The following is a 24,920-nucleotide window of genomic DNA, read 5'->3' as shown; positions in this document are numbered from 1 at the left end:
CATGCAGCTACTATGACCCCTAAACCTTGGACAGAAGGTAGAGAAGACTGCAAAATTAATTTCACGGTGCACATGCAGTTAAAGCTACACTTTATGGATAGGGCTGGGGATCAGGAAAAAGAAAAGGGAATGGAGAAATAAAAAGGCATAAAGAAGAAATAGTGTTAGAACTTAAATATCAAAGAGGGTCCTCCCACCTACTGTGAATGACTTGGTCAGGTGAAATTATTGCTGCTGTTAGGCAGCCTGAACATGTAGCACCTTTTTATAATCAGAATGAAATACAGAAGCTGTCTGAGGGACAAGCATAAAACTTAATGAACAGTTAGTTACATTCTGAGCATGCTTAATTGGCTACCATAAACAAAAGTTTTTTAAATACTCTAAAGTCCATTTTAGTCTTTGAGGAATAGTGCAAGCAATGAGGAACAAGGTAGCATTTTTCTTCACAAATAATCTACTTTATATCCTGATCATCTGGGACTTGATTTAATAATTGTTTGGCTACTTAACAACAGAGTAAAAGAAGCACTGCATTAGGAGAATTTAAGAATATTTGTTTTTTGAAAGAGTCTTGTTCAGAGATTAAATGCAAACGTGGATATGGTAAAGGTGCTTAATATTTTTAAAAGTATTCATCACATCAGAGCATTTTACATGGAAGTAAATCTTGAGGGAAGGAGTGACAAAATGGTCATTGAGTATCATAAAAAGAAACACCTCTCATGAAATATAATTAATCAATCTTACTTGTTGCTCTCGTAGAATGAAGTGCAATACCAGTGTCTAATCAGTATTTGTTGGAGTGCTCAAAAGAAGGTATTAGTAAGGTGAGAAGGTGAAAAAAGTTACTTAGGGGGTGCAGGTACACGTGCCATTAAGGCGATGTGATAAATTCTGGTACAGTTTGTGCTGGGGTCAGCTGCTCCCGAGTGCAGCATCTGCATGTGTGCCTGGGACAGCAGCAGTTTGAGCAGGGGTGGAGCAGCCCTGAGCTGTGGGTGGTGGTGCTGGGCAGCGGAGCTGATGGTTGAGGCATGAGGGTGCTGAAGTGCAGAGCTCGGCGGCTGGCAGACCCTGCACTTTAACACTCATGCCTCAGCCAGCCCCTGTCACTGTCTGCACATGTTTCAGTGCATTTAATTACTTTACCATAGAATAGTATGTCCCCAACATTATGGCGGAATTAATTAATTTACTGCTCCCTAGTACCGCCACATGTAGACTGTGGAGCTTTACTTCAGAGCTAATTCATCAATTCTGCAGTAAAGCACATGCGGAGATGCACCCAAGAAGTAGTAAACTCAAGAGTATTTTTGTGAGGGTTTTCCAACTCAAACACTCCTACCATGAAACTTTGCCAAATTGATATGGGGCGATGATGGGAAGTTGTATATTAATGTGTGTCATATCTTTGAAGTTTCTTTCCCCTTGAATTGCAAGAAGCTTAGCATGTATCTATTTCTGTTGCTTTGGAAGGGAGAGCTGTGCCTGTCCCTTCTGTGTTTCTTCCAGCTACTTACTTGTTTAAAGTCTGTGGTGACCTTGTTTAATTTTGTACTGCAGTGTGAAGTTTTTCTTTTATATTTTTAGCCTTCTAGGGTTAAGTAGGGGTCAAATTTGGAAATCCTGAAAATGGATCCTGCAGTATTTTTCTGCACTGAAATCACAGGACTGTGTTGTCATTAAGCATAAGTTTCCAAGGCCCGTGCTCCATGTTCCTTGCCAGAGTGTAGTACATATGTTTGACAGATGGTGATCTCTGAAGATCAGGCATCTTTTTCAGATAGATTTCAGGATCCTGGGCCTACAGTAAATTGATTACAGGATTGCAGATATTCTCAGGGTTGTACTTCCTGGTATTATGCTTCTGTCCCCACTACCAAGCAATCAAATGACAGCATTTTTGTTACAGATGTCCGTTCTCAATGACTGTTTCTCTTACATTTCTGTCAAGTCAGTAACTGCTCAGCCATTCATAGGGAGCCAGGACCAGCAGCACTTCCTTACATATCATTGATGATACGTTCATGTTAACTGATACACCTGACTAAGTTTAAAAGAAGAATCAAGTACCTGAGAATCCTGGCATTTCATCTGGCTTAGTATACATTTTCAAAATGTAATGTTATAAGTATATTAAAGTATTTAATTATATAAAGCTAAGAATTTTAATAAAAGTAATACAGCTATTTGTCTAGCAGGGCTTTGAAAGGAAGCTGGCTTATGCTGCCGTCAAATTCTTCTGAATTTGTGTTTGCATTCAACTTGGAGACAGCACACACATAAAGGACGAGAATTTGGTATTATGTCTGACTAACCAGTGCAATAAGTCTCCCACTTTGAGAGACCCTAGATTTAGTTAAAAACCAACCTAAATAAAAATTGAAAATTGGCAAGCCTAATACATTTTTAGTTGTAGTTACTATTGTTGAGCCACTTTCTGTAATGTCCATTTAGGATTCTTGTTTAGGCATTGTCATGTACTTCAGTGTATTTTTCTTTGAATGTCTCAGCTGCAGGTTTTTGGGTACCAGAAAATCAACCTGAGAAGATTTACGTTTGGTATTTCACATTTCTTTTTCTGCAGGCCAAGGCCCAGATATGAGTGTTCCTAGTACACAGCAAAAGCTTGCTGTACCACCTCCCAGTGGAAGACCCTCTCCTGCCCCTCCTGCCACCCAGCCTTCTGCAGCCATGCCTGGTCCTTCTGTACCACAGCCAACACCTGGACAGCCTTCGCCTATTGTCCAGCTGCAGCAGAAACAGAACCGTATCAGTCCTATCCAGAAACCACAAGGCTTGGATCCTGTTGAAATACTTCAGGAGCGTGAATATAGGTAAACAGGGTTGCACAAAAGTGAAGATCTAAGGATGTGCCTGGATGTAATTTTTGCTTTGTTTTTAAAGGGGGCTGTTTTTTCTTGCACTTTATAGCTCAGACAGTCTGCTATAGGGATCATAGTTAAAATCAGCACTCCCTTCAGGTCTGGGACTGTAATGAGAATAAAACTCTAAAGGATGATTAATAACAAGCTCTACCCTGAACCAGCAGGACACACTGGTACTACTGAAGCCAGAAGGCAGGGTAGATTTGCATCTTAGACTAAATTAGAGATGCATAGCATAAACTTCCATAAGCAGAGGGCTCACTTCATCAGTATGATTGAAGTCCAGCTTAAATTTTTAAAGGTGTACTGGCCTGCCAGGGAGTAAAGGAGAACTATGGAGGCTAATGCCAAGAGTTTAAAACAAAGGTTACTAAAAGTGAGGCCCTTTAATCTATATTTAGACTTTTAAATATAGGTAGTGTGACAGAAAAATGATGAACACCCAACTATCCATAATAACATGGAAGGGATATCAGCCTTCATACCTGAGGACATCTCCTAGCCACTAAGTGTCTGGGGTTAGGAAGAAACTTTCTTACTGGGACGATTGTTATAGAGGTTTTGACTTGTGTCTGAAGCATCTTGCACCTGTCACTGTCATTGACAGGACACAGCCTCAATGGTCCATTGATTTGATTTGGAATGATGATGGCTATGTACTGAAAGCATAAGGGCCTGGGGAAATTAAAGGAAAAGTAAGGTTCATCTCACTGAAAATGGGGCCTAATGATACTTGCTTTATGCTTTACTGATACTTGAGGGAGGGTGTTTAGGACTAACTTATATAATATGAAGTGTTTAGTAGCAGTATTTTAGGAGCAGAGGCTGGTAAGTGCATGTGGTGTCCAGAATTCAGGTTCTATCCATCAAAACTCTCAACCTTTTGTGTTAAGTGTATGCTGAAGTACCTTGCTGGATTAAGTTCTTTGTTACCTTGTCCTTGCTAAGGGGCTGCTAATTGTGCTAGCTCCACACAGTTGTTACATGTGGAGCACAGTTCTAAACTGGTTCTGTGTAAGGAGTAGGATTGTCTCTTAACTGTATAAAGTTCTTATGCAGCCTTTGGCTACAGCTGCATCTTATCCATTATAAAACTACTGGATTTGAACTAGGCGGAATTTGATTATCTTCCAGCAAGCTACAAAAGACATGAGCTTGATAGGCTTGAGGGTATGAATCCCAGAATGATGAGAGGATGGAAAGGAGCACTTTTTGTAGGTGGGTGGCTGACTAAGTCCTTTTTATTGTTGAATGCTGCTGAGGTTTTGTTTTGTCATAGTAGTAATTTTATACCAGGATCACCTAGAACGCCTTTTAGGTTTTTTATTGTTTAAATCTAAATAAATAAAGTCAAACTAAAGCTGGACATCTTAATGGCAACTTTAAGAGCTTTTCTGATCCAACCCTAATTTTCTATGATTCTATGATGTAGATAGTATTAGATCAGGCTCTACTGCTGGTAAATTTGATATGGTAGGATAAAATGTTTATATGCCTTCCTTTACCAAATGGGAGTCAGAAATGACTGGTAGAGATAAGGAAGGATATACATTCTAAAATTCTGAAAGCCTGTTGTAGTTTCTTATGGCTTTATGAAATAATTGTCTGTTTGACTTGATTGCTGACTGAAGTCAAATCTTTGTGAAGGTGTGTGCAACAAAAAAAAAGGTTCAGCCATTTTTTAACAGGAACAGAATGGGAAAATACTTTCCTCATTTAAAAAAAATGTCTTGTCATTACTTTAACAGATCTACAGTCCAGACAGACAGCACTAGAAGTTAAAATTTGGCATGTTGCCCTTATTGTAGAGAGAGATTATTTTTGATCTGACCAAGTTATGAGCCTTGGAAAACTGCATGCTGTGTATGTGCAGTCGCCTTGAGCCTAGACTCTCCTTGCTAAGGTTATGAAGTATGACACTAAGAAACACAATGCAGCACATTAACCGTGGAGAGAAAAAATGACCTGAAGATGTTTGTGGGCTGTGCAAGCTACACATTTGTAGCTTGTAAGGAGTTAATAGAGTACTTTTGGGGACCTCTAGAGGTGTAGGGAAGAGGATATCAGTTCTTGCACACCTTTTATTTTTTGAGTGCTTGACTGTGCAACTAAGAAGTTTTCTTAATACAATCTTCTGAAGGATATTATCAGAATGAAACCTTTCCATATCTGCTCTTAAACTGAAGTAATGCATCTGCTATGTTCAGTGACTGGAACACTCTGCCTTGGACTTCCTTGACAGTAGGATGTTATACAGTTGATTTGACAGCTTATCAAAGTAAGCACTTAAAGGTACAGTACATTGTTCTCATCCATTAACCATGTGTTAAATGGACCACTACAGATGGAGGAGCAGTAATGGATCCATTAACACATTGCTGGGTTTGAAGAAGCCTTGAGTCTGATGACTTGCTGATGTGAAGCCTTCTATTCTTAATAGACATTTCCCCCATGTCCATCTTCCCCCTTCTTCCCCCTCATCCCCTAACAAAACCTGCATTCTGATCTAAAAAAGATTTTGGTTTAAACAAAGAGAGAAAAATGAGAGTTAATTTTGCCATAATATTCAATTGGATGTGCCTAGCAGTGATTGCAGCATATGTTGCTCTGAGATGAGATTATGCCCCTAATTGTTATTAATCCCAATGTGACCAAAGGTAGATGAAAAGAAAGTTGAATATTCAAAAAATCCTTCTCTGCATAAATAGTTTAAATTATGAATATACAGAGAACAGTGAAACTTGCTCTGCTGCTTGAAATCTGGCCAAAGTGATAAATCCATGCCATACTTTTATAAAACTCTTTAACACTTTCTTGGAAATAAAGGGTTGCGTTAATCTTAATGAATAAATCTCCTAAAACTAATAATGTGCAGTGTAATTTAAGGTTTTTCCACTACGTGGAAAAGCTTTTTTTTTATCCTCTCAGCACTAATAAAAAATGCACTTGCCAGCATCCTTAAATAATGAGCACTGCAGACTGTGTCAAATGGATCCCTTTGTTATCCAAATAGTATCCCTTTTATAAAGCTTCCTTGCCTACTGCATGGCAATCCATTCCATGCAGTCTGCAGTGTTCCAGCACAACTTCTTGCAGCAAGCCCCAGTTAGGCAGGGAGAGGTGTGTATCACCTATTTTGCAAAAAGAGATTGCTATCTTCAGTTGTAATGCATTAGCTGCTTTCTGCACGAAGATAAATTGCTGAACTACAGAGATTAATTAAATGTATCCTTTAACCAGGGTGAGATTATGTCCCTCAATACTTGTGAATGTCAGCTGGGAAGCTCTTTTCCTCTTGGCCCTTTCTCATGATTGAGTAACTTAATAGCCATTAGCATTTTTCCCTGAAGATAAGACTAGTACAGCATCTTTTTCATTCACTTGAAGGATTTAAAGATGAGCAAAGTGTGGAAAAAAAAAAAATCTAAGTATTCGATTGATGCGTTTACTTGAGGTGAGCACTGGCTGTCATAAAATTCTTTAAAAGATATTGCTATGCAGGGGAAAAAATATTTGAAGCAAAGTCTGAAATAAAACTGCCAGTCCTTTCCCTTTAACTTTCTGTAAGCCATTTGGTTGCAATTTCTCATTTCTTGTGCGCACTCCAATTTTTCAACAGAGATTAAAACTACTTGCAAAGAAATTTTATTTCAAGAAACTATCTGGATTTGTGTATGGTTTTCTCATGATGAGACCAGTTTCTTTTGGCTTACAAATACCACATCTTTTTATATTTCCTTCTTGTTTTTGATCCTAAATTAACTGTAATCACGTATGACAAGAACTTCAGTGTCATTGGGGACAGCTCAGTGAAAATGCCTGCTTTCTAAATTATGCAAATACATTAAAGAAATAAATGTTGGGATGGATAAAGAATTGAAGAAAAAAAGATAATGGAAATATGTCATTCTGTAATGTTTGACTTATCTTGAATGTGTTTGCTGATGCTCCATATATCTACAAATATATATAAAAACATATTTAAAAAAAAGATATATATGAGTAGGTTTAAAGAATAGCAAAAAGAATTATCGGCAGTAGAGAGAGACTTTCTCATATAAGAACAGGTGGATTGCTTAATATAAGGGAAGGCATAATAAAGCAGTTATTCTCTAACTTTTTGTGTTGTGCCCCCGTTTAAAGTTTGTTTGTGCTGCTGTGTGTTTCTCTGATTCCGTGTGATGGATTATAATAATAAAAAAATCTTACGTGAGTACAATCACACAAGTAACCTCTCCCAACAAATTTGTTGACATTGTAGAGTTGTTCTTTAGTTGTTTTTCTTCCTTTTTTTCTCCATTTTTATATTTGCTCTTTTTTTTCTTCAGTTTTTCTCATTCCTTCCTCTCATACTCTTTCTAGAAGTTGGCCATATACTTCAGCCTGAGAAACAGTGCAATAGTGTAAGGAGAGTCTGTTCAGATTTGAAGAATATAAACCTCAGTATAAACGTGGTTGTTTGTAGAATATCTGCGTAAATGCATCTCGTAATAGCCACCATCACCTTTTTTAAAGCTACTCTGCCAGAATGAATTGGTCAGCATCTCACTGCAGTAGTGATTCTCAACCAGGGTGCCATCAAATCCTTTGAAGGGTGCTGCAAGGTATGACGAGATGAGCGGACAAGCTAAGTAAATAAATGTGGTTTCAGGCTTGTTCCTGCTTGAGTGATCCCTCAGCCCCACTGCAAGGACATAAGCATTGTAATATATACATTTGTTTTTTAAATTAGGTGCCACTCAATTCACAAAAGTTATTGAGGGGTGCCTCAAGTCCAAAAAGGTTGAGAAACACTGCACTACAGGTTCCAAGACTTGCTCACAGGGTGTGTCAAAAAACCCTGCAAACTGTTAAAAGTTACCCAAAACAGTGATTTATTCTCCATATCACTTTTTCGTGTCTATTCACACTCATATATAGCACAAGAAGGGACATTCCAGGCAGCTAAATGGTAACAGATTATGTAACCGAGAAATGGAAACATGCATTTTGTTTAAAATCAGACAAAACTAACCTGCTTCCAGCCTATGGAATTCATAGTTACAAAATATCAACAGGGTCAACAGCTTAGTGGGCTTCAAAAAGATGACAGGTAGTACGAATGTGACTAAAGACAACATTCACAATCACATTGGATAGGACTATCACAAACCCCTTTTTAATCAGGGTTATTAATTCATACTTGAGTGTGTAGGACAAATGCTGGTTGAAGGCAGTTAGGAAGAAACCCCATCTTTAGGTTGGTTAATCTTTACAGGATATCTAGTTCTTTGCTTTGATCTGTCTTTTAGCGATCACTTTTAAAAATCCTATTCTGTACTAGATGGACCACTTACAAGTTCCATTATAGCTAGAGCCCTACTACATTCCTGGCAGAAGTGGGCTTCGCTGCCGCTCCTTTAATTTTGTAGGTTCCTATGCACGTCCCCCTGCAACTGATTGGTGGAGGGGCCCCATTATGGCTCACTCCTGATCTGCAGGAAAGCGAAAACCGTGGTTTTAAACATGATGCCATTTTTGCCTCCCTGCTGGTCAGCAGCAAGCAGTGGGGCTGCTGGGGCCCCTCAGCCAGTCAGTGGCAGGAGGCAAAAACAGCACCATATTTAAAACTGAAGTTTTCACCTCTTTGCTGATGAGGAGGAAGCCACAAGCGGAGTCCCTCCACCAATCAGTGGCGGGGAGTGCATGGAGAAACCTGCATGGTTAAAGGACCTGCAGCGCAGCCTGCTTCCGCCGTGAATTCTGTAGGGCCCTAATTATAGCAGTCCTGTGTCATGTCTGGGACTTAATTTATTATAGCCCTTCTCTGCAAAGTTCTGGGGAGGCATCTATTAATAATTATTTAATCTGGTCTTTAGAAAAGTGGTCTCTTTATGGAGGAAATGCGTCTTATCTGATAGCAGTGTTGTGGTCCAAAATACTTAACAGATTTGGCATAATGTTATTTCCTATAGGATTCAACCAGTACTGGAATCAGAAATGCCTCCAGGGTCTGATTGAACTACCCATATTCTATAATACCCATTCTCTGGTGTCCCTGTTGGTTTCAATTCCAGTTAGTTTTTAGCTAAAAGTTAGGCATCCAGACCCTGATCTTGTACTGAAGAAGTCAGTAAGAGCTTTATGATCAACTTCAGTAAGCTTAGGATCAAGTCTTTGACCCTCTTGATGGCAAAGAAAACCGTTCAAATGGCTTTGAGTCTACAGATTAAAACAGTAGCTCCAAGACTTCTTGACTGCTCCCCAAATGAAAGTCACATTGAATTCAAAGAGAGAATTTTGCTGTAACGTTTCACAGCTGATCCCTTCAGCAGAAGAATTTCAGCTATTCTGTGACTGAAACTGTGAGAAATCATACTCATGAATTCTGGATACATCAATATGTGAATAAATACCGGGCTCCTGTGAATAGCATTCTAAGAAATTCATATTTATCAGCTGCTATTTTTGTATGGATATGCAGTAGTAAATCTTATCTTTTTAAGGACAGGAGGTGGAGAGTTTCTAGACATGTCCAAGTATTTTTGCATCTGTAACTGCACTAAAATTCCTTTTCAATGCCTGAGCAGCCCAATTACAAATAGAATTTTACAAAATGTGAATTTTTTTTAGTGTCATACAGCTACTTGAAGGAACAGAATGTACCTGTGTCATTTTCTGAACAAATAACTCTCCTATAGGAATCATAAACTTCTCCTCTGGACCTGAACAAATATCTGTTGTCTTTAATGGAACTCTTTCTTGCCAGAACAGTAACCTTCTTGATTTACTGTTCAATCTGTATGAAAAACCTGACTGACCTAATTCTGCTTCAATGTTCTGTTCTCTTGAGGACACTAAAAGAGTCTCCTGCAGTTATGCAGTATTACATCCTTTTTGTTGTTTCAGGAAGTTTTGAATCTTGTAATTCAGAATCTCCTTATCAGACTACCTACTATATGCTATTGATGTTAAGACAAAATAAAGTACCATAGGTGAGCAATACTTAATAGTTACATTAAGCAAAAAAGAACAATCAATTTTAAACCCATCTCTGAATACAAACTTTTTCTGTGTTTGTGTTATTTTAATATACTTCAGCCTTATCTGATATGTTGACCCAAATATGTCCATGTGCTATATTATAGTTTCTCATCCTGTGGTATGTGTACCCCTGGGGGTATGTGAGACACAGGCAAGGGGTACGTGGGTACCCCAACACACTCACTCTCTCTCTCTCTCTCTCTCACCCTCATTTCCTCTTTCTCTCTCGCCCTCTTTTCCTCTCAAAACTATGGCAAAAAATTCGGTGCGCCACGTATTGTGTGGCACTTTAAATTCCCCAGTAATAATTTGGCATGCTGTGCTTTGTGTGGCACTGGGGTCAGCCCTCCTAGCTTTGGCCTACATCACCTCTAGCCCAGGTGCATACTTGAGTTGTGCACCCCTGGTGTAAAAGGTGGCAACCTTACCTGCACCAGATCAGACATTTGTCATATCACAGCCTTATATACACAGCCCTTCTTCCAACATGGCACACATTAGTCTGGAAAATTATAAAAAAATATAAATATCAATGTAAAATCCCCTGGAAAATTGAGTGTTGGTGTACTTATTAAAATTTTCAGAAGTTAGGGGGTACTTGCTACTTAAAAGGTTGAGAAACACTATGCTATATGGTCCCTAGTTTCCTTTCATAGCACCTGCCTTTTTTCACCGTCATTCAACTAACTCGGGTTCCCAACTCCTGGACCACGGCCCACAAAGGGTTCGCTGCCAGTCTGAAGGGCAATTGGCTACTGGACTGGGAGTGACCGTGGACTGGCAAACCGTGGCCCCACAGAGCCAGGTGGAGAGGCCGTGACTCCTCCTGCAGGGCCTGCAGCAGTCGCGGTTGACGTTTGGCCCGCCCCCCCCACCCGGTGAGTGGATGTATCTTTACCTGTGTTCCATCCTGAAATTCTGGCTGCAGGGCTCCACGCAGTATTCTGCAGTTTGCTGGGCTGCGACCACTTCTGGTCCACAGTTTGCTGGGCCGTGGCATAAAAATGTTGGGAACCCCTGCACAAACTGATAATTAAAGAATATATTTGCAGTCATTCCTTGCACAAAGTTCTGTTACCAGCGATACTTAATTGTACTTACCATCAGTCAGCATTTCTATGGTTCTAAACCACTTTAATGAGAAGCCAATATATTTGGGTAAAATATTCTTAGGAAACCTTTTATCGGTGCTCTTACTGCAGCCCTGTATTTGCTGTTGTCCTACAAACTCCTTGTTTTTAGAACTTTTAGATGCCTCTGTCCTTCTGTCATATAGGACAAAGTGTTCACTTCTGTTTGTTATACAACAGAAATGAAAGTGCAGGTTCCATGGCCAGCGAACACTGAATAGTGGTAATGTACTGTGGCAAAATTAGAAAAGTAAATTTAGTGCTGGGCCAGTGTTCACTGGCTCTGAAAATATCTCGGTACTTGTCTGCATAATGTTAAAATACAGTGATTGTCTAATACTCTAAATTAATACAAACTATAGCCAACAGACTTAAAGGTTCCAACTCTTAAAGGACTTTAAAAAAATCTAAACTGGGTATTTACATGAATGACAGCCTTACTGCCTGACGGTGCAGAACGCTACCATTAATGGTTTATTAATCTATTAATTTTAAGCAGCCAGTTGGCATAACATCACCAGTGTACTTGTACTACATTATTGGATTGGTTTTTTTTTTCAATGTTTCCCTTTTTGTTTAACATAAATATATGAATATTTATTGTACTGGTAAAGATTTATTGCATAAACAACTGCTGTTTGCTGAAATAAATAGCGGAGGTTCGCTTTATGGTATCTGTTTATAAGATATTTCAAACTTGGGATTGCATATCCATCAGCCAGAATGCTTTTTTCCCCTTTATCAAAAAATTAAATGTTTTGTTTTTGTTTTGTTTTGCATTAGTTTTTAGATTCTTGGGCTAACTCTAAAGCTAAGGTCTCTAGGAAACTGACCTGCCAGTGTGTCCAGTCCTGTTTCTTTTGCAATCCCTGGTAAAATTTGCATTGTCATTTTTAGTAGCAATAGGATTAGAGCTAGTGGTTTTTCTTTTGATGTCAGACTGCTTGTGAACTATTATAGGCAAGGGTTTAAACATGCTGCATGATAGCGTGTTTGGGCTGAAATTCTTCTATGCCTGGGTATCTACTGCAAATTTATTTATTTATTATTATTATTTTTTAAATTTCATACATTTCTGAGAACAAAGCTAGAAGGAAATATGGTACTCTGCCTGCATCAAAAAGATATTATTTTTCTGAAAAGCTCTCATGTCCCATGCTTTGGAACAAGGATGCCACATTTTGTGTTGGAACTGGCCTTTGTGTCAAGCTTATGCATTTTGCTGTCCCCATGAAAACTGGTCAAACAAATGCTTGTATTATAGTTGTATTAGGAATAGTGTTTCCCAAAGAAGTAAGGAAATCTGCAATGTAATGCCATTGTGTCAGGCACTAACAAAACCCCATTTGGAATGCTGCGTGCAATTCTGGTCACTTGTGCTCAAGAAAGATCAAATTGGAACAGGTGAAGAGATGAGCTTACTAGGACGATCAAAAACTGATGCCCTATCTTTGGAGACTAGCTGTGTGTTTATGTGGTGCAAGGCACTATTGTGCAGGGGTACCTCCTTTGTTTTTTCTGAACTAGCTTTAGAACCACGAGCAATGTATCTGTAATAGCTATGTGACCCATCTCCGAATGGCTTATTAATCTGGTACAGTGTCATGCGAATGCATCTGTATTATTTCCAGTCTGAGAGCAACTTTAGCTCTTGCTGTTTAGACATACCCTAAAAAGGCTTACTTTGTTCAACATAATCATATCCCCAGTAAACCTTTATTTGTCTGTTCTCAAGAAATAAAACAAGGGTTGGTGGGAAATGCCAGGGAGGGAGAATAACTATTTAAGCTAAAGGACAGTGTTAGTTTAAGAACAAATTGGCATAAACTGTCCATGCGGAAGTTTAGTTTGGAAATTAGTGCATGATGTTTCTGGAATGGCCATCCAATGGGAGTAGTGAGGTTAAAAAAAAACACCTTGTTAACTACACTATAAGGTGGAATTTGATTGGTTTATGAAAAGGAGTGTATGGCAGTTGTCTGTATTAAAAAAAAAATGGGACTGGCCAAGGAGGTCCTTATTGTTCTATGCCATTAAGTGCAATAGGGTCTGGGAAGCTGGCATACCCCAGGGGATGAGGGAAACACAGTTGGAATAAAAGGGAGATTGAGTGAGAACAAATAAGGAGAGAAGAAAGAACTGATGAGACACTGAGATGCAGGAATGGAACTGAAAATATTTTAGGTAGTAAATTGTTCAAATTCCACCTGGGAACTTGGATAGAAACAAACACAGTGCTTGTACAGGCAGTCCTCGACTTACAACATTTCAAGTTACAACATTTTGCACTTACAGCATTTCTAAATTGATACTGTTTCAACTTTCTGATGTCAGTTTCGACTTTACAATGCTTGATCTAATGTGACGCCACACCATGCCAGTGCACAAGTTTGCTGCATCACTCATCTCCCTGGAGAACATCTGCCCAAACTTCCTTGGACACTTTCTTTAAGAAAGCAGACAAGACTGCAGAAAAACCTGCAGCCAAGACTCCTGAGAACTCCAGCGAAGAACCCTTCAAAAAGTCCAACCAAAAGCCTTTCAAAAAATCCAGCAAAGTCACCTCAAAGAAGTCCTTCCAAATCAATACAATTGCTATTTACAATATAAATACATTAATGTAGCTATATTACTAATCTATAATTGATCAAGTACAAAATTCTGGGGTATTTTTGGTGAAAATAGGGTACCGAGCCTTGGTTCAGGAACCAATCCCCCATTTATAACATTGTTTCTTATGAGAAAATTGGTTCCGAGTTACAACGTTTTGACGTAAGATGCATTTTTCAGGAACCAGTTGTGTCATAAGTCCGAGGACTGCCCGTATACCATTACCAGCCACTTGTACAGTAACACAAAGGCAATAGAACTTCTTATTGTAGGATGTAACCTGGGACAGAAACATGATGGAATGGTGGTCTCAACTGGAACGATACTGAAGGCTATAACATCCATAGGAAAGGTAAAAATAAGGGTACAGAAGATGAGGTAACATTGTATGTCAACATACTGGTTAAAAAATAAAGAAATAAACCAATGATATGTAGACAAAACAGAATCTGCTTGGGCAAAAGTCACTCTGCGAGGAACATTAATGAGGTCCTCGTAGACCCCAGACTCAGAGTTGGATATGTTAGAGTGACTTAGACAAATTGGAGGATTGGACCAACAAAGGAATCTCACGAGGTTCAACAAGGACAAGTGCAAAGACCTGCACTTAGGATGGAACAATCCTATGCACCAGTACAGGCTGGGGGCTGACTGGCTGGGCAGTTGCTCTGCAGAAAAGGACCCGGAGGTTACAGTGCACAGTAAGCTGAATATGACCCAGCAGTGGGCCCTTGCTGCCAAGTAGGCTAACAGCATACTGGGCTGCATTGGTAGGTGTTGCCAGCTGATCAAGGGAAGTGATTATTCCCCTCTCTTCAGCGCTGGTGAGGCCACATCTGCAGTACTGTGTTCAGTTTTGGGCTTCCCATTACAGAAAGCACGTGGACAAACTGAAAAGGGTCCAGTGAAGGACAACAAAAATGGTGAGGGGCCTGGGGAACATGGCTTATGAGGAAAGACTGAGGGAACTGGTCTTATTTAGTCTAGAAAAGAGGAGATTGAGAGGGGACTTAATAGCAGCCTTCAACTACCTGAAGCAGGGTTCGAAAGAGGATGGAACTAGACTGTTTTCAGTGGTGGCAGATGACAGAACAAGGAGCAATGGCCTCAAGTTGTAGCCAGGGAAGTTTAGGTTACATACTAGGAAGAATTTTCTTACTAGGAGGGTAGTAAAACACTGGAAAAAGCTACCCACAGAGGTGGTGGAAGCTCCATCCTTGGAGGTTTTCAAAACCTGGCTAGAAAATCCTTGGCTGAAATGATCTAGTTGGGGCTGGTCTTACTTTGAGCAGGGACCTCCTGAGGTCCCTTCCAACCCTCATTTTCTGTGATTCTATGATAAAGCTGTGAGAGAGGAGCTAGTGATAGTAGACATTGGGTGTGTCTACACATTCATTAATGCACCATAGTTATTGTGCTTTAAGTTTAGTGCTTGCATAACCAAGTACTAAATCATTGTGCAGTAACTGGCGCTACTGCACAGTAGAGCCAGTGCACGGGTTTTTAGAGCTGTTACCTGGGCAGTAGCCCAATACTACTGCACAGTAATGTAGTAGCAGAGTTTTTGCCTGGCATGCTATTGCAGTGTTATTTGGCTACTGCATAGCTAGCATCTCATGTATACACCCACTGTGTGATTATGGGAGATTTTAAATTCCAGATATAGATTGAGTAACAAAGGCTTCCAGTAGTGGCAGGGTGCAGATAATCTTGAATAAGATTACGGCTAGATTTCTCATTCAAATGATCACCAAGTCAGCAAGAAGCAGTACTATTTTAGATTTGATTTTGGTAAGTAGCAGGGTAAAAATGAGCTGGCTGTAGACTGTAATCTTGGATACAGTGATTCAGTCTAGTGTAAATAAAAAGATAAATTAGAAGAATTCTAAGCCTAAACTCCTAAAACTATGGTTTGGGACTTTAGAAGTGCAAAGTTTTTTAAACTTAAGGAGGGTTAACTGGACCCAAAAAATTTAAAGATTTAGAAATACAGAAGAAGTGTAGGATTATTTTAAATCAAAAGTGCAAGAACTATCTTGCATTCTAAGCAAGAGGATGAAATTAGTAGGGAAGGGCAACAGACCTGTTTGGATGAACAGGTAACTTTAAATAGGGTATTAAGACCAAACAGAGAATCTACAAAGAAAGATAAGTGGAATTTTTCCTCAGGTCAGGTTGGCAGGGACTATTGTAGGGTTCTTTTTGTCTTTCTCCGTAGCTTTGGCCATGGTCCACATCCAGGATCATCTGAGCACGTTTTACTCAACAAATTCTGCATTGGTGGCATCTCATCTTTCCTGTGGCACAGTGAAGGTTATTTTCTTTTATTGAATGCTTTGTAGCTATGGTGTGCAAGAAGAGCCAGAACAGAGTTTTTTGTGAACCCTTTTGGGTGAACATTTGCCTACAAATGCCCGGAACAGGACTCAGTAGCCTAGAAGTCCTGTATCAGAACTGGGACTGGTTGGGTAAAGAGACTGGGATAGGAAGCTAACTAGAGTGGATTGGAACACATGGGCAGATAAAACATCAGACTAGGCAGGGAAAAGGCACACTGGGGCATACTTTCCTTCAGAGCCTGCAGTTGATTCCAAGATTTGTGTGTCTCACCATTCCTCTGCTTTCAGCAGATATCTGTTAAACCCACTGACAAATTTTTCTGTTCCCCTGCAGTGCTGATCTATGTGAAGAATGGCAACCTACTATGGTTATTATCTACACAGTTAGCTCCAGGGGCAGAGATCTGGGTTGGAGGTAGAGGGGACCGGAACATTTCAACCCTGCTTAGAAGTAACATGCATGTCAATATGATGCCTTGTGATGCAGTTTCTGAGGTTATTTGAGTTAGTTTATTAAAAAATCTTGGGATTTACACATGCAAAATCCACATGTGTAAAAGCGTAAGTATTATTTGCAAAATCAAGCACTCAAAAATTAGAAAATGCCAGATTACGATTGCCTGTGAACCTTATTTTAGCTCCCTTGTGAATGTGCATTATTCTGCAGTTTAAGTGCACAGTCGCATACTATTTTTACCACAGGACCCCTGGCTTAAGGGGTGGGGAATTTCATAATATTTGATTCTGGAGCAGCTTGATAACAGATATAGAGAAGACCTATTTTTTTGTTTTGTCTTACAAGAATATGGGAACATGATGCTTGCAAATTCTCAAGCGGACTGCGGTGGTGCCTAACCTTTTTCCCCTTTGGGCAGGATGGACAGTGCTCAGTGTGTCTGTGGGCTGGATCTGGCCAGTGGGGCCAATCCAGTGCAGAGTGGTGAGGCGGGGCCCAAACTTGCTGTGTGAAAGGTGCCAGAGGTTGAGCACCCCTGCTTTAGTCATATCACTATTGTCCTGTGAATACGATGTATTGTTCCTGAAAAAAGGAGATCTAAACTAAAGTGTGTCATATATGCTGAGGCAATATAGTAAAAATAAGTGACTTTATTGTAATAAAAGTTTACCAGAATTCAGTCAAATTTATATTTAAAAATTTCCCCATAATGTTATCCTTTTGGGGAGTTAAATTTTATATACATGTATACCTTAATGGAACACATATGAATGACAGTCCAGCTCTCATTGAATTTCAGTGGAATTTGGGTACAGAAATCCTTGTCTAAATGGAGTTATCAAGACAATAAAATTTACCTGTGGATAAACTAATCAGAAGGTTTTTTTTCATTTTAGAATTAAATCAGGCAGGCAGGTAAACATAAGGCAACCTCCTTGTAAAAAAAATAAAAAAAAAAAAATCACCCAAACTTCTAGTACTGAGTAATAGTATTTTAAAATGGCAGTGTGTGAGGGCTTTATTATTAGGTTCTCTGTTTGCACATGCAATTTAATAAGGAACTGTGTAAGGTGTCACATCTGTGTTTGCCATTTTGTAGGTGATAGAAAAAACGGGCCAGGAGGCCCTTTAAGAAGTTGAATTATTTGCAAGATTAGAAAAAATAATAGTGCAAGCATCTTAAATAAAAATGAGGCAAACCATTGAATTAAGAGGAAAACGCAGTTTCTTTAAGGGAATTGTCTGTAAGCAGCCCTGACATAGGATAGCAATCTTGAATAATAGTTTATAAAATGGGGTTTCTTTCCTTTAACACAGTATGTTCTGAGTTTTCCTAGTTCTGCTGTTCTGGGGCTTGGGTAATGTGGGTGGTTTTGTGTATTTTGAAAAACAAAATTTAGGTTCCAGTTGCTTATTCAGAGTGTGAATTTATTAATTCAGTTGGTATGACGTAGAGAATATCTTTAAAGTTTTGGTTTGTTAATAAGTTGTGTCTCAGGGTTGCTGACTGTCCTAATGCCATTAACAGATATCTTACCTCTGTTGTACTAGGATGGAGAGCAGGTGAGTGACAGTGTAAGTTTGTGAAGCTTTTTCTGTCAGAGGGAGTAGGCTTAGCCTTTCAATTTTGGCAATCAAACTTCCTACAAGTTATTATGTTTTTGTGTCCTTTACCATATGGACAGATTACAGGCAACCCCTGCTTAGCGCTCTTAATTGGTTCCTGAAAAAATGAGTGTTAAACAAAACGAGCGTTAAGCAAAACCCGAAAGTATTTGACGACCCAAGATGGTGACTGCAAGTGTTTTTCATAACCCAAGATGGCGACCGCAAGCATTACAGCAAAACTTGTTGAGCGCTAAGTGAAATCAGGTATCAATTTAAAAGGAGCATTATACCAAAATATCGCTAAGCGAAGCAGCATTAAGCGGGGTTGACTGTAACTACATGCTAATCCCCATACCTTTGTGGAAAAGGAGAGAAAATTCTTTGTAGTGCCATTGTTGATTCAGTTGAACTAAAATGCAGCTCATGGACCACTTAGACTGCATTCATAAACTCTTATTGGTTACGTTTCTAATCCATTTTGATCTTACTGTGTAAGAGTGGCACAGTTTAAGTTGTACTGAAGTTGAATAACATATTTAGGAAAATGGTAAATATGATAAATATAACATGGTAGACCAAGAAGCCAAAAGGAATGTTGACATATTACAGTGTTATTAAAATAGCATTTGGGGGTCCATGTTTGTGTATAATTGACTGCCTGATCAAATTTGCTGAGTTTACAAATAAAACACAAAACTTACAGTGCTTTTTTTAAACTTGGCACAAAAACTCTGCTTGAAAGTAGAACCAGGCTTTTTCTGGCTTTTGCATCATCACCATGCTCTTTTAACTGGAAATGAGTTACTAGTTCTATGCTGGCTGGGTGAACTGAAATGGCTTCCAATTTGCGCTCTTAACAATTGTACATTGCTAATGGTTTATTAAAATTGTGGCAACTTACAGTTTGTCAATAAAATAAGCAGATAGGCATCTAAATATCAAGAGGGAACTGATATATGAAGTAAAAATATTCCATTCTTGACTGGTAACTGTTCTGACTATATATCCACACTTTAAGGAGAAATAAAATAATAGTCAATGGGTGCATCTACACATTAGACTAATCCGCAGTAAAGCATCACCATCTCCACATATGCAGCAATTATTGTGCAGTAGATTAATGTAAAGTGCTGTTTGCCAATACCAACAGATACAGGTACTAGCCAGTGGTGCTTTACATTAATGCACTTGAATGCATGTGTAGATGCTGACCTGGGAACAAATTCTGCAACGTAAAAGTAGTCCTGACTTCTCCTTTCCTAGAAGCACGTGTTAATTCAGAATAAATAGATAGCAAAGATGGAGTGAATATTTCAATTTTGGTGCCTTGTATGACAATCTGATATGATAGTTACTGACAGATCTCTCCTGGTTATCTATATTTATTTAGGCTTCAGGCTCGAATTGCTCACAGAATCCAGGAACTGGAGAATTTGCCTGGCTCTTTGCCCCCTGACCTGCGAACCAAAGCTACAGTGGAGCTGAAGGCACTTAGGTTACTGAATTTCCAGCGCCAGGTAATGTTTTTGATCACAGGCAAATGTGGTTTGTTACAGTATGGGATATGTTGGCAAGAGGCATGTACAAAAGTACTGAGCTTTAATTTATTCTCTTGTGGAAACTCCTTTTTAAATGGGGAGAAAAAGACCTCCTTTTTACAGAAGCATTAAACTTGTTCAGTATTTACTTATACTACTGAAGATGTATTTTTTTTTCTTTTTGTCATGGTACGGGGTCCTGCAGGAGGGCTGTGATCTCCTTAAGGCCCCCTTCCCATGCCAAGTTGGCCCAAGGGCACCCTCAAATTCTCGCCTGCCACGTCTTTGGTGTTCCAATATATTAGGGAGGCTGCCTTCATGTATTCTTAGACATGGTTTAGATGTGCTCCGAGCCCTGTGGGCTCTTGGACCCCTTTATGGGCCCTGTTCTATAGTGGGTGTTTCGGGGCACCCTAGCCTTATGGGCTATGCGTGGCTTCAGCCACCCCTTTACCACGCCCCAAGCCTCGCAGATGGAATGGATGTTGTTCTGTCCGGGCCCTGTTATAATTCGGCCCCCTTGTCCTCTCTGGGCCCCGCGTGGCCCTGTCTAGCTCTGTGCCCTCTCTGGCGCTTGGGCTCTCCGTGGCCCTGGTCTCACTCGGCACCCTCTCTGGCGCTCATCTATGCTGCCCTCTCTTTGGTGCTTCTCAAATGCTGCCCCCCTTCTCCTGGGGCTGGGGTCAGTGCACCCCGAATGCTGCGCCCTCACTGGCGCTGGGGTCCTCCCACTGCTGTGGGTCCCCTATGAGGCCTCCTCCAATCCCTAGTAGCTTCACCCAAACCACTGGTATTAAACAGTAACACAATGCAAGCCCCTGGGCTCTAACATAAACGGAAGCCGCCCGACTATAACCACGTTTAAGCCTACTGGGGATACTTCACCCCGCAGCAGTGTCAGATGCTGCTCCTGCCTTCAGGCTTCTCCTCTCTTCCATGAGAGCCTTCAGGCTCCTTCCTCCTTGGCTGCTGGCAGGGAACTCCTCTGGCCTCACCTCCTAGGGTTTATAAGGAAGCCAGGCCCTGCCCCTTTCAGTCAGCTGACCGTGGCAGGTGTGATCGCTTGCTAGGTCCAGTTGCCCTGGCAGAGCAGTTTCCCCTCTTTAGGAGCAGGGTACCTTAGTGCTCTGAGACCCTTTCTCTTTCCCCTTCTCACTCTGTACACTTCTTATTGAACTCTAGGTCTGTGATATAGTCTTCCATTGAGTTAATGGTGAGGGCCCAAACTGAGATCAAAGAGGACAACAGGACAGGCTATGAGATTGCAAGGTCATGTTCTAGCACAAATCATAATACATACCCCTTTTATGATGCTCTTGAACCTAGTGGCTCAGGTTTTTCAAAGAACCAGTGGCATACTCTTAGTGGTATGCATTGTTTTCTATATTCCTTGCAGAAAGTCCTTTTATCAAAATGCTGGTCCTGGCATGCAGGCTGTGAAAATTGAGGCCTAATGAGTATGTCTGCAATACAAGAGAAATCTTGGCTGCATGCAGGTATATGACTGTCAGAAAGAGGCTTGGCAATGCCATACCTTTTGGGGCCTTTGCCATTTGGCTTACCTAGCTGAGCCAAGAACAGCAGAAATGGGATTTGGCAGTCCAAGCAAAATCAGTTCCTGGAGGAAATATATGGGACTAGCATTGTTTAAGTGTACTCTGTGATGTGAATCCTTTCTGCTGCCTCTGTGGTCAGGCCTCCTCAGAAGCCAGTTTTCAGAAGTGGCCTGCTGCTTATGCTGAGCATGTATGACTTTGGCCATACCCTTCCTACCTTTAACTTTCAACTTCCTTTCCTGTTCATGATGCTTATCCTGTTTGTTAGTGTGGATGAGCTCAACCAAGTTTATTACCAGTACTAAAAGTGTACAGGACACCCAGTACTTCCATGTGCTGCTGGAATTGCTTTACATCTTGGTTGGGACCCTTTCATGTTCAACACCTCCTGTAAAGGAAGGAGGAATAGGATGTCTCACTTTTAAACACTAATATAGGAAAAGAACATTTCTTGAAGCCTCACTATGGAGCTGCTGAATTAAATTCAGTTCACACCTTTGCATAAAAAGAGAAAAATTCTACAGATTATTTGTTAAAGATGACATTGATCTTGCTGCAGCTGAAGAGTGCAGGGCCTGTGTTTCCAAGGCATTAATGAAAAGTGAAAGAGATGAGGGACGCTAGGGATCTCATGAACAGTTAACTTTCTATTTTGTTATACTGCATTCATGTTCTTCAATGTATGTAAAATGCTGTTGTTTTTAAGTTTTCTTTTCTCGCTGGTAGCTAAGACAAGAAGTGGTAGCTTGCATGCGTCGTGATACAACGTTGGAGACCGCGCTAAACTCCAAAGCCTACAAGCGCAGCAAGCGCCAGACTCTGAGGGAAGCCCGCATGACAGAAAAGCTTGAGAAACAGCAGAAAATAGAGCAAGAGAGAAAGCGCAGGCAGAAGCACCAGGTATTTTAACCCCTGCTCTTCTAACATTAACATTTGAGACCTGAGAAATACTATTTGAATGTTAGACCTCACTTCACTTGGCCAGTTATTTTGATTTTATACTTTTGGGAACTCTGAGGCATGACAGCATGACTTACCCGACACCATACTGTAAGGAAAGAGTCTAGTCTAGAACGTTGACGTTTCTGGTGTTAAATCCTGTGGTCTTTCAGTTAGAACATCTTGTTTCTCTGAGCTGATATATTTATTTTCTTTTTATAGGAATATCTGAACAGTATATTGCAGCATGCTAAAGATTTCAAGGAATATCACCGGTCAGTGGCTGGGAAAATTCAGAAACTTTCTAAAGCCGTGGCAACCTGGCATGCCAACACTGAGCGTGAACAGAAGAAAGAAACTGAAAGAATTGAGAAAGAACGAATGAGAAGACTCATGGTAAGAGGGGGCGTTTTGTAACTTGGCTGAAAAAACAGAATGTTGCACTCTTCAAATATGGTAGCCAAAAATTTGTTTAGCTAAGATAAAGCTTGGTTTAATATCTGATAGGCACATTTAGGCGCCTGCTCTGATCCAGTCGGTTTTAACTAATTTAAGCCTAAACCTTCTGGAAAGCTACTTGTACATATTTTATGGTGGCGATAGTGGTACCTTGCCTAAACTTTTCTCTTGTGGTTGCAATAATATATTTATCATGTCATCCTTGTCTATATTAGTTAGTGTCTAATTAATACCGGTCAATGCATGACACCCTAGCCACTCTTGTATAAAATCATTAAAATACCTAATTTTTCTTGTCAAAGTTTTTGTTTTTTTTATAACAGTGCAAGAACATTACAATTTTAAAATTCACCATGTAAAGACCATGCAGTTTCTAACTTTAGCATTTTAGTTCCAGAAACCATCACCAATTTTCTAATTTTTTGCAGTAGTCCTCAGGACCTTGATTTGACAACTTTGTATGCCAAAAAAGTTGTTTGCAATATGAATTGTTTATAGAAAAGCTAAAGGAAATTAAGCGCTTTTTCAATAGAAGTAGCTGTGTCCCCTTTCTCACATTCTTACCTCTGGTCCACCCTGATTTTTTTTCATATATAATTGTTTTTATTTAAATATAAATTTCCAGGAAATGCTGTAGGTGTTTAATGATCCTTTCAGTGGTTGGCAGAGTTAATATCCCTTTAATTCCCAGGGCTTTCCTTGGACAGAGTTACCTGTGGTGCTCTTCCTCTTCTCTTTCTCTTTGCCATCTCATACAGTATTTACTGTAGCCTCTCATATGACCACGTCCCTTCTGAGTACTATGGAAAATAGTACGTTTTGGAACATAGTTACTAACACCTGTTAACTAATATTCTAAATAGGATTTTGCACCTAAATAGGCAGGGCAAGTGCAGGAGCTAATCATGGTTATCACTCAGGATAACATTTGTCTTAATACTTGCAGTAAGCTTGTAACTTTTCAGAATTCTCTTTAAAAACTAAGTTCACTGAAATCTACAAATAGTATATGTAGTTGCAGGGTAAAATAGTTAACCACTAGTTTATACTTAATAATTCAGTAACAATGCTTCTATGCATCTATGCCAGCATACCAAGGCACAGAAGTGAGTAGAGATTAAGCAGTTTAATATCAAAAGGTGAGTGCTGAGGAGGGCAAAACCTCAGTCCATGTCCAAAAAAGTAAAAGTAAAAGTGAACAACTTGCTTAGGAAAAGATGAGACACTTTGACTCCAGGGGTTTCCTCAAGGTTATGTTCTAATCTTCATTATAGAAAACCTTTATGCTACTGAGAATTGGAGACAATTGCTAGCTGCTCAGGCTGTTAATTATCAAAAGTAAAATATGCATATTAACAGGTAATCATACTGCTTTAAAAATATTTTTAATCACAACATGGATGACTTGATGTCAGTCCAGGGGATTATATGTTAGGGGAACATAGTTCCCCATAGTGTACTACTAATAAAAGTGAGGTGCATTGTGCCATCTGGGTGCTCTCGTAGTCAGGCACAGATCCACTCGTTACTCCCAAGGCCACATACCCTAATGACTAGGAATCAGCTTTGTTTTCAAAGATATGGCATCTGAGGGCCATCTTCAGTTGGGTTTTGCAGTCAGCAGCACTTCAAGTATTACTGCCCCCCTGCTCTCTAAATGTACAATTACATTCTGGGGAGAAGGCACTGCACGTTGAGTACATTATGTTGATTTCTCCCTTGAAATTTAGTCCAGTTCATCGGTATGTTTGTTATAATCTTTACTGTACATTAAGCCTGTAAGCCAAGAAGCTGACCTTTTTTTAAAATAAAACCGATTGAAATGTGTCTTCTCCCCTCACAGGCCATATCTACAGTAGGAAAAATGGTCATGGCTAAAAGCAGGTTAGCTTACCTATTTACTAGAACACTTCAAACAGATTAACCAGACTTAAGTAAACACAGACATGGTGGCTGTATGCAGCAGTATTGGTTAATGTTGGTATACAGTGCATGTGTTAGTCCATGGAGCAGAGAGTATGGCATTCTTTAAGAGGACACTGTCAAGATAAAGATCATATATGTGAAGGATGTACCTTAGATAGGTTACATTGAAAGGCTGTAAAATTTTTTGACTCTTCCACTGCTAGTGTCCTAACTTGGCCACTGGACTGCGATAGTTTACTTTTGAGTTTTTGTCTGCTGCCAAAACTTTGGTATGTTTTGTTTCTCCAAAAATGCTGTGGTTTGTTTATATGTTCAAATATACTGTTTAAAACTCTTTGACAGTTTTAATTTCCAAATTTAATTTCCATTTAATTTCCAAATGGAAATAAATTGAAGGTACTGCACAATGTTGTGAAGTATCTGGCCAGTCTAATGTTTGTATAA

General features: G+C 39.8%; 1 protein-coding gene across 1 annotated transcript in view; it reads left to right on the top strand.

Annotated features, from left to right (window-relative positions):
• Positions 1-24,920, top strand: part of LOC102370874 (probable global transcription activator SNF2L2) — a 139,159-nt gene that overhangs the window by 26,530 nt on the left and 87,709 nt on the right. The window contains 5 exon segments of the mRNA XM_025202977.1: positions 1-37; positions 2,591-2,840; positions 19,449-19,575; positions 21,879-22,052; positions 22,314-22,487. The exon segment at positions 1-37 is cut by the window's left edge and continues 6 nt beyond it. Coding sequence (XP_025058762.1) covers positions 1-37; positions 2,591-2,840; positions 19,449-19,575; positions 21,879-22,052; positions 22,314-22,487 — 762 coding nt within the window.

The sequence above is a fragment of the Alligator sinensis genome, unplaced genomic scaffold, assembly GCF_000455745.1.
Source record: "Alligator sinensis unplaced genomic scaffold, ASM45574v1 scaffold308_1, whole genome shotgun sequence".
Lineage (NCBI taxonomy): Eukaryota > Metazoa > Chordata > Crocodylia > Alligatoridae > Alligator > Alligator sinensis.
This window is presented reverse-complemented; position numbering and strand designations above follow the sequence as displayed.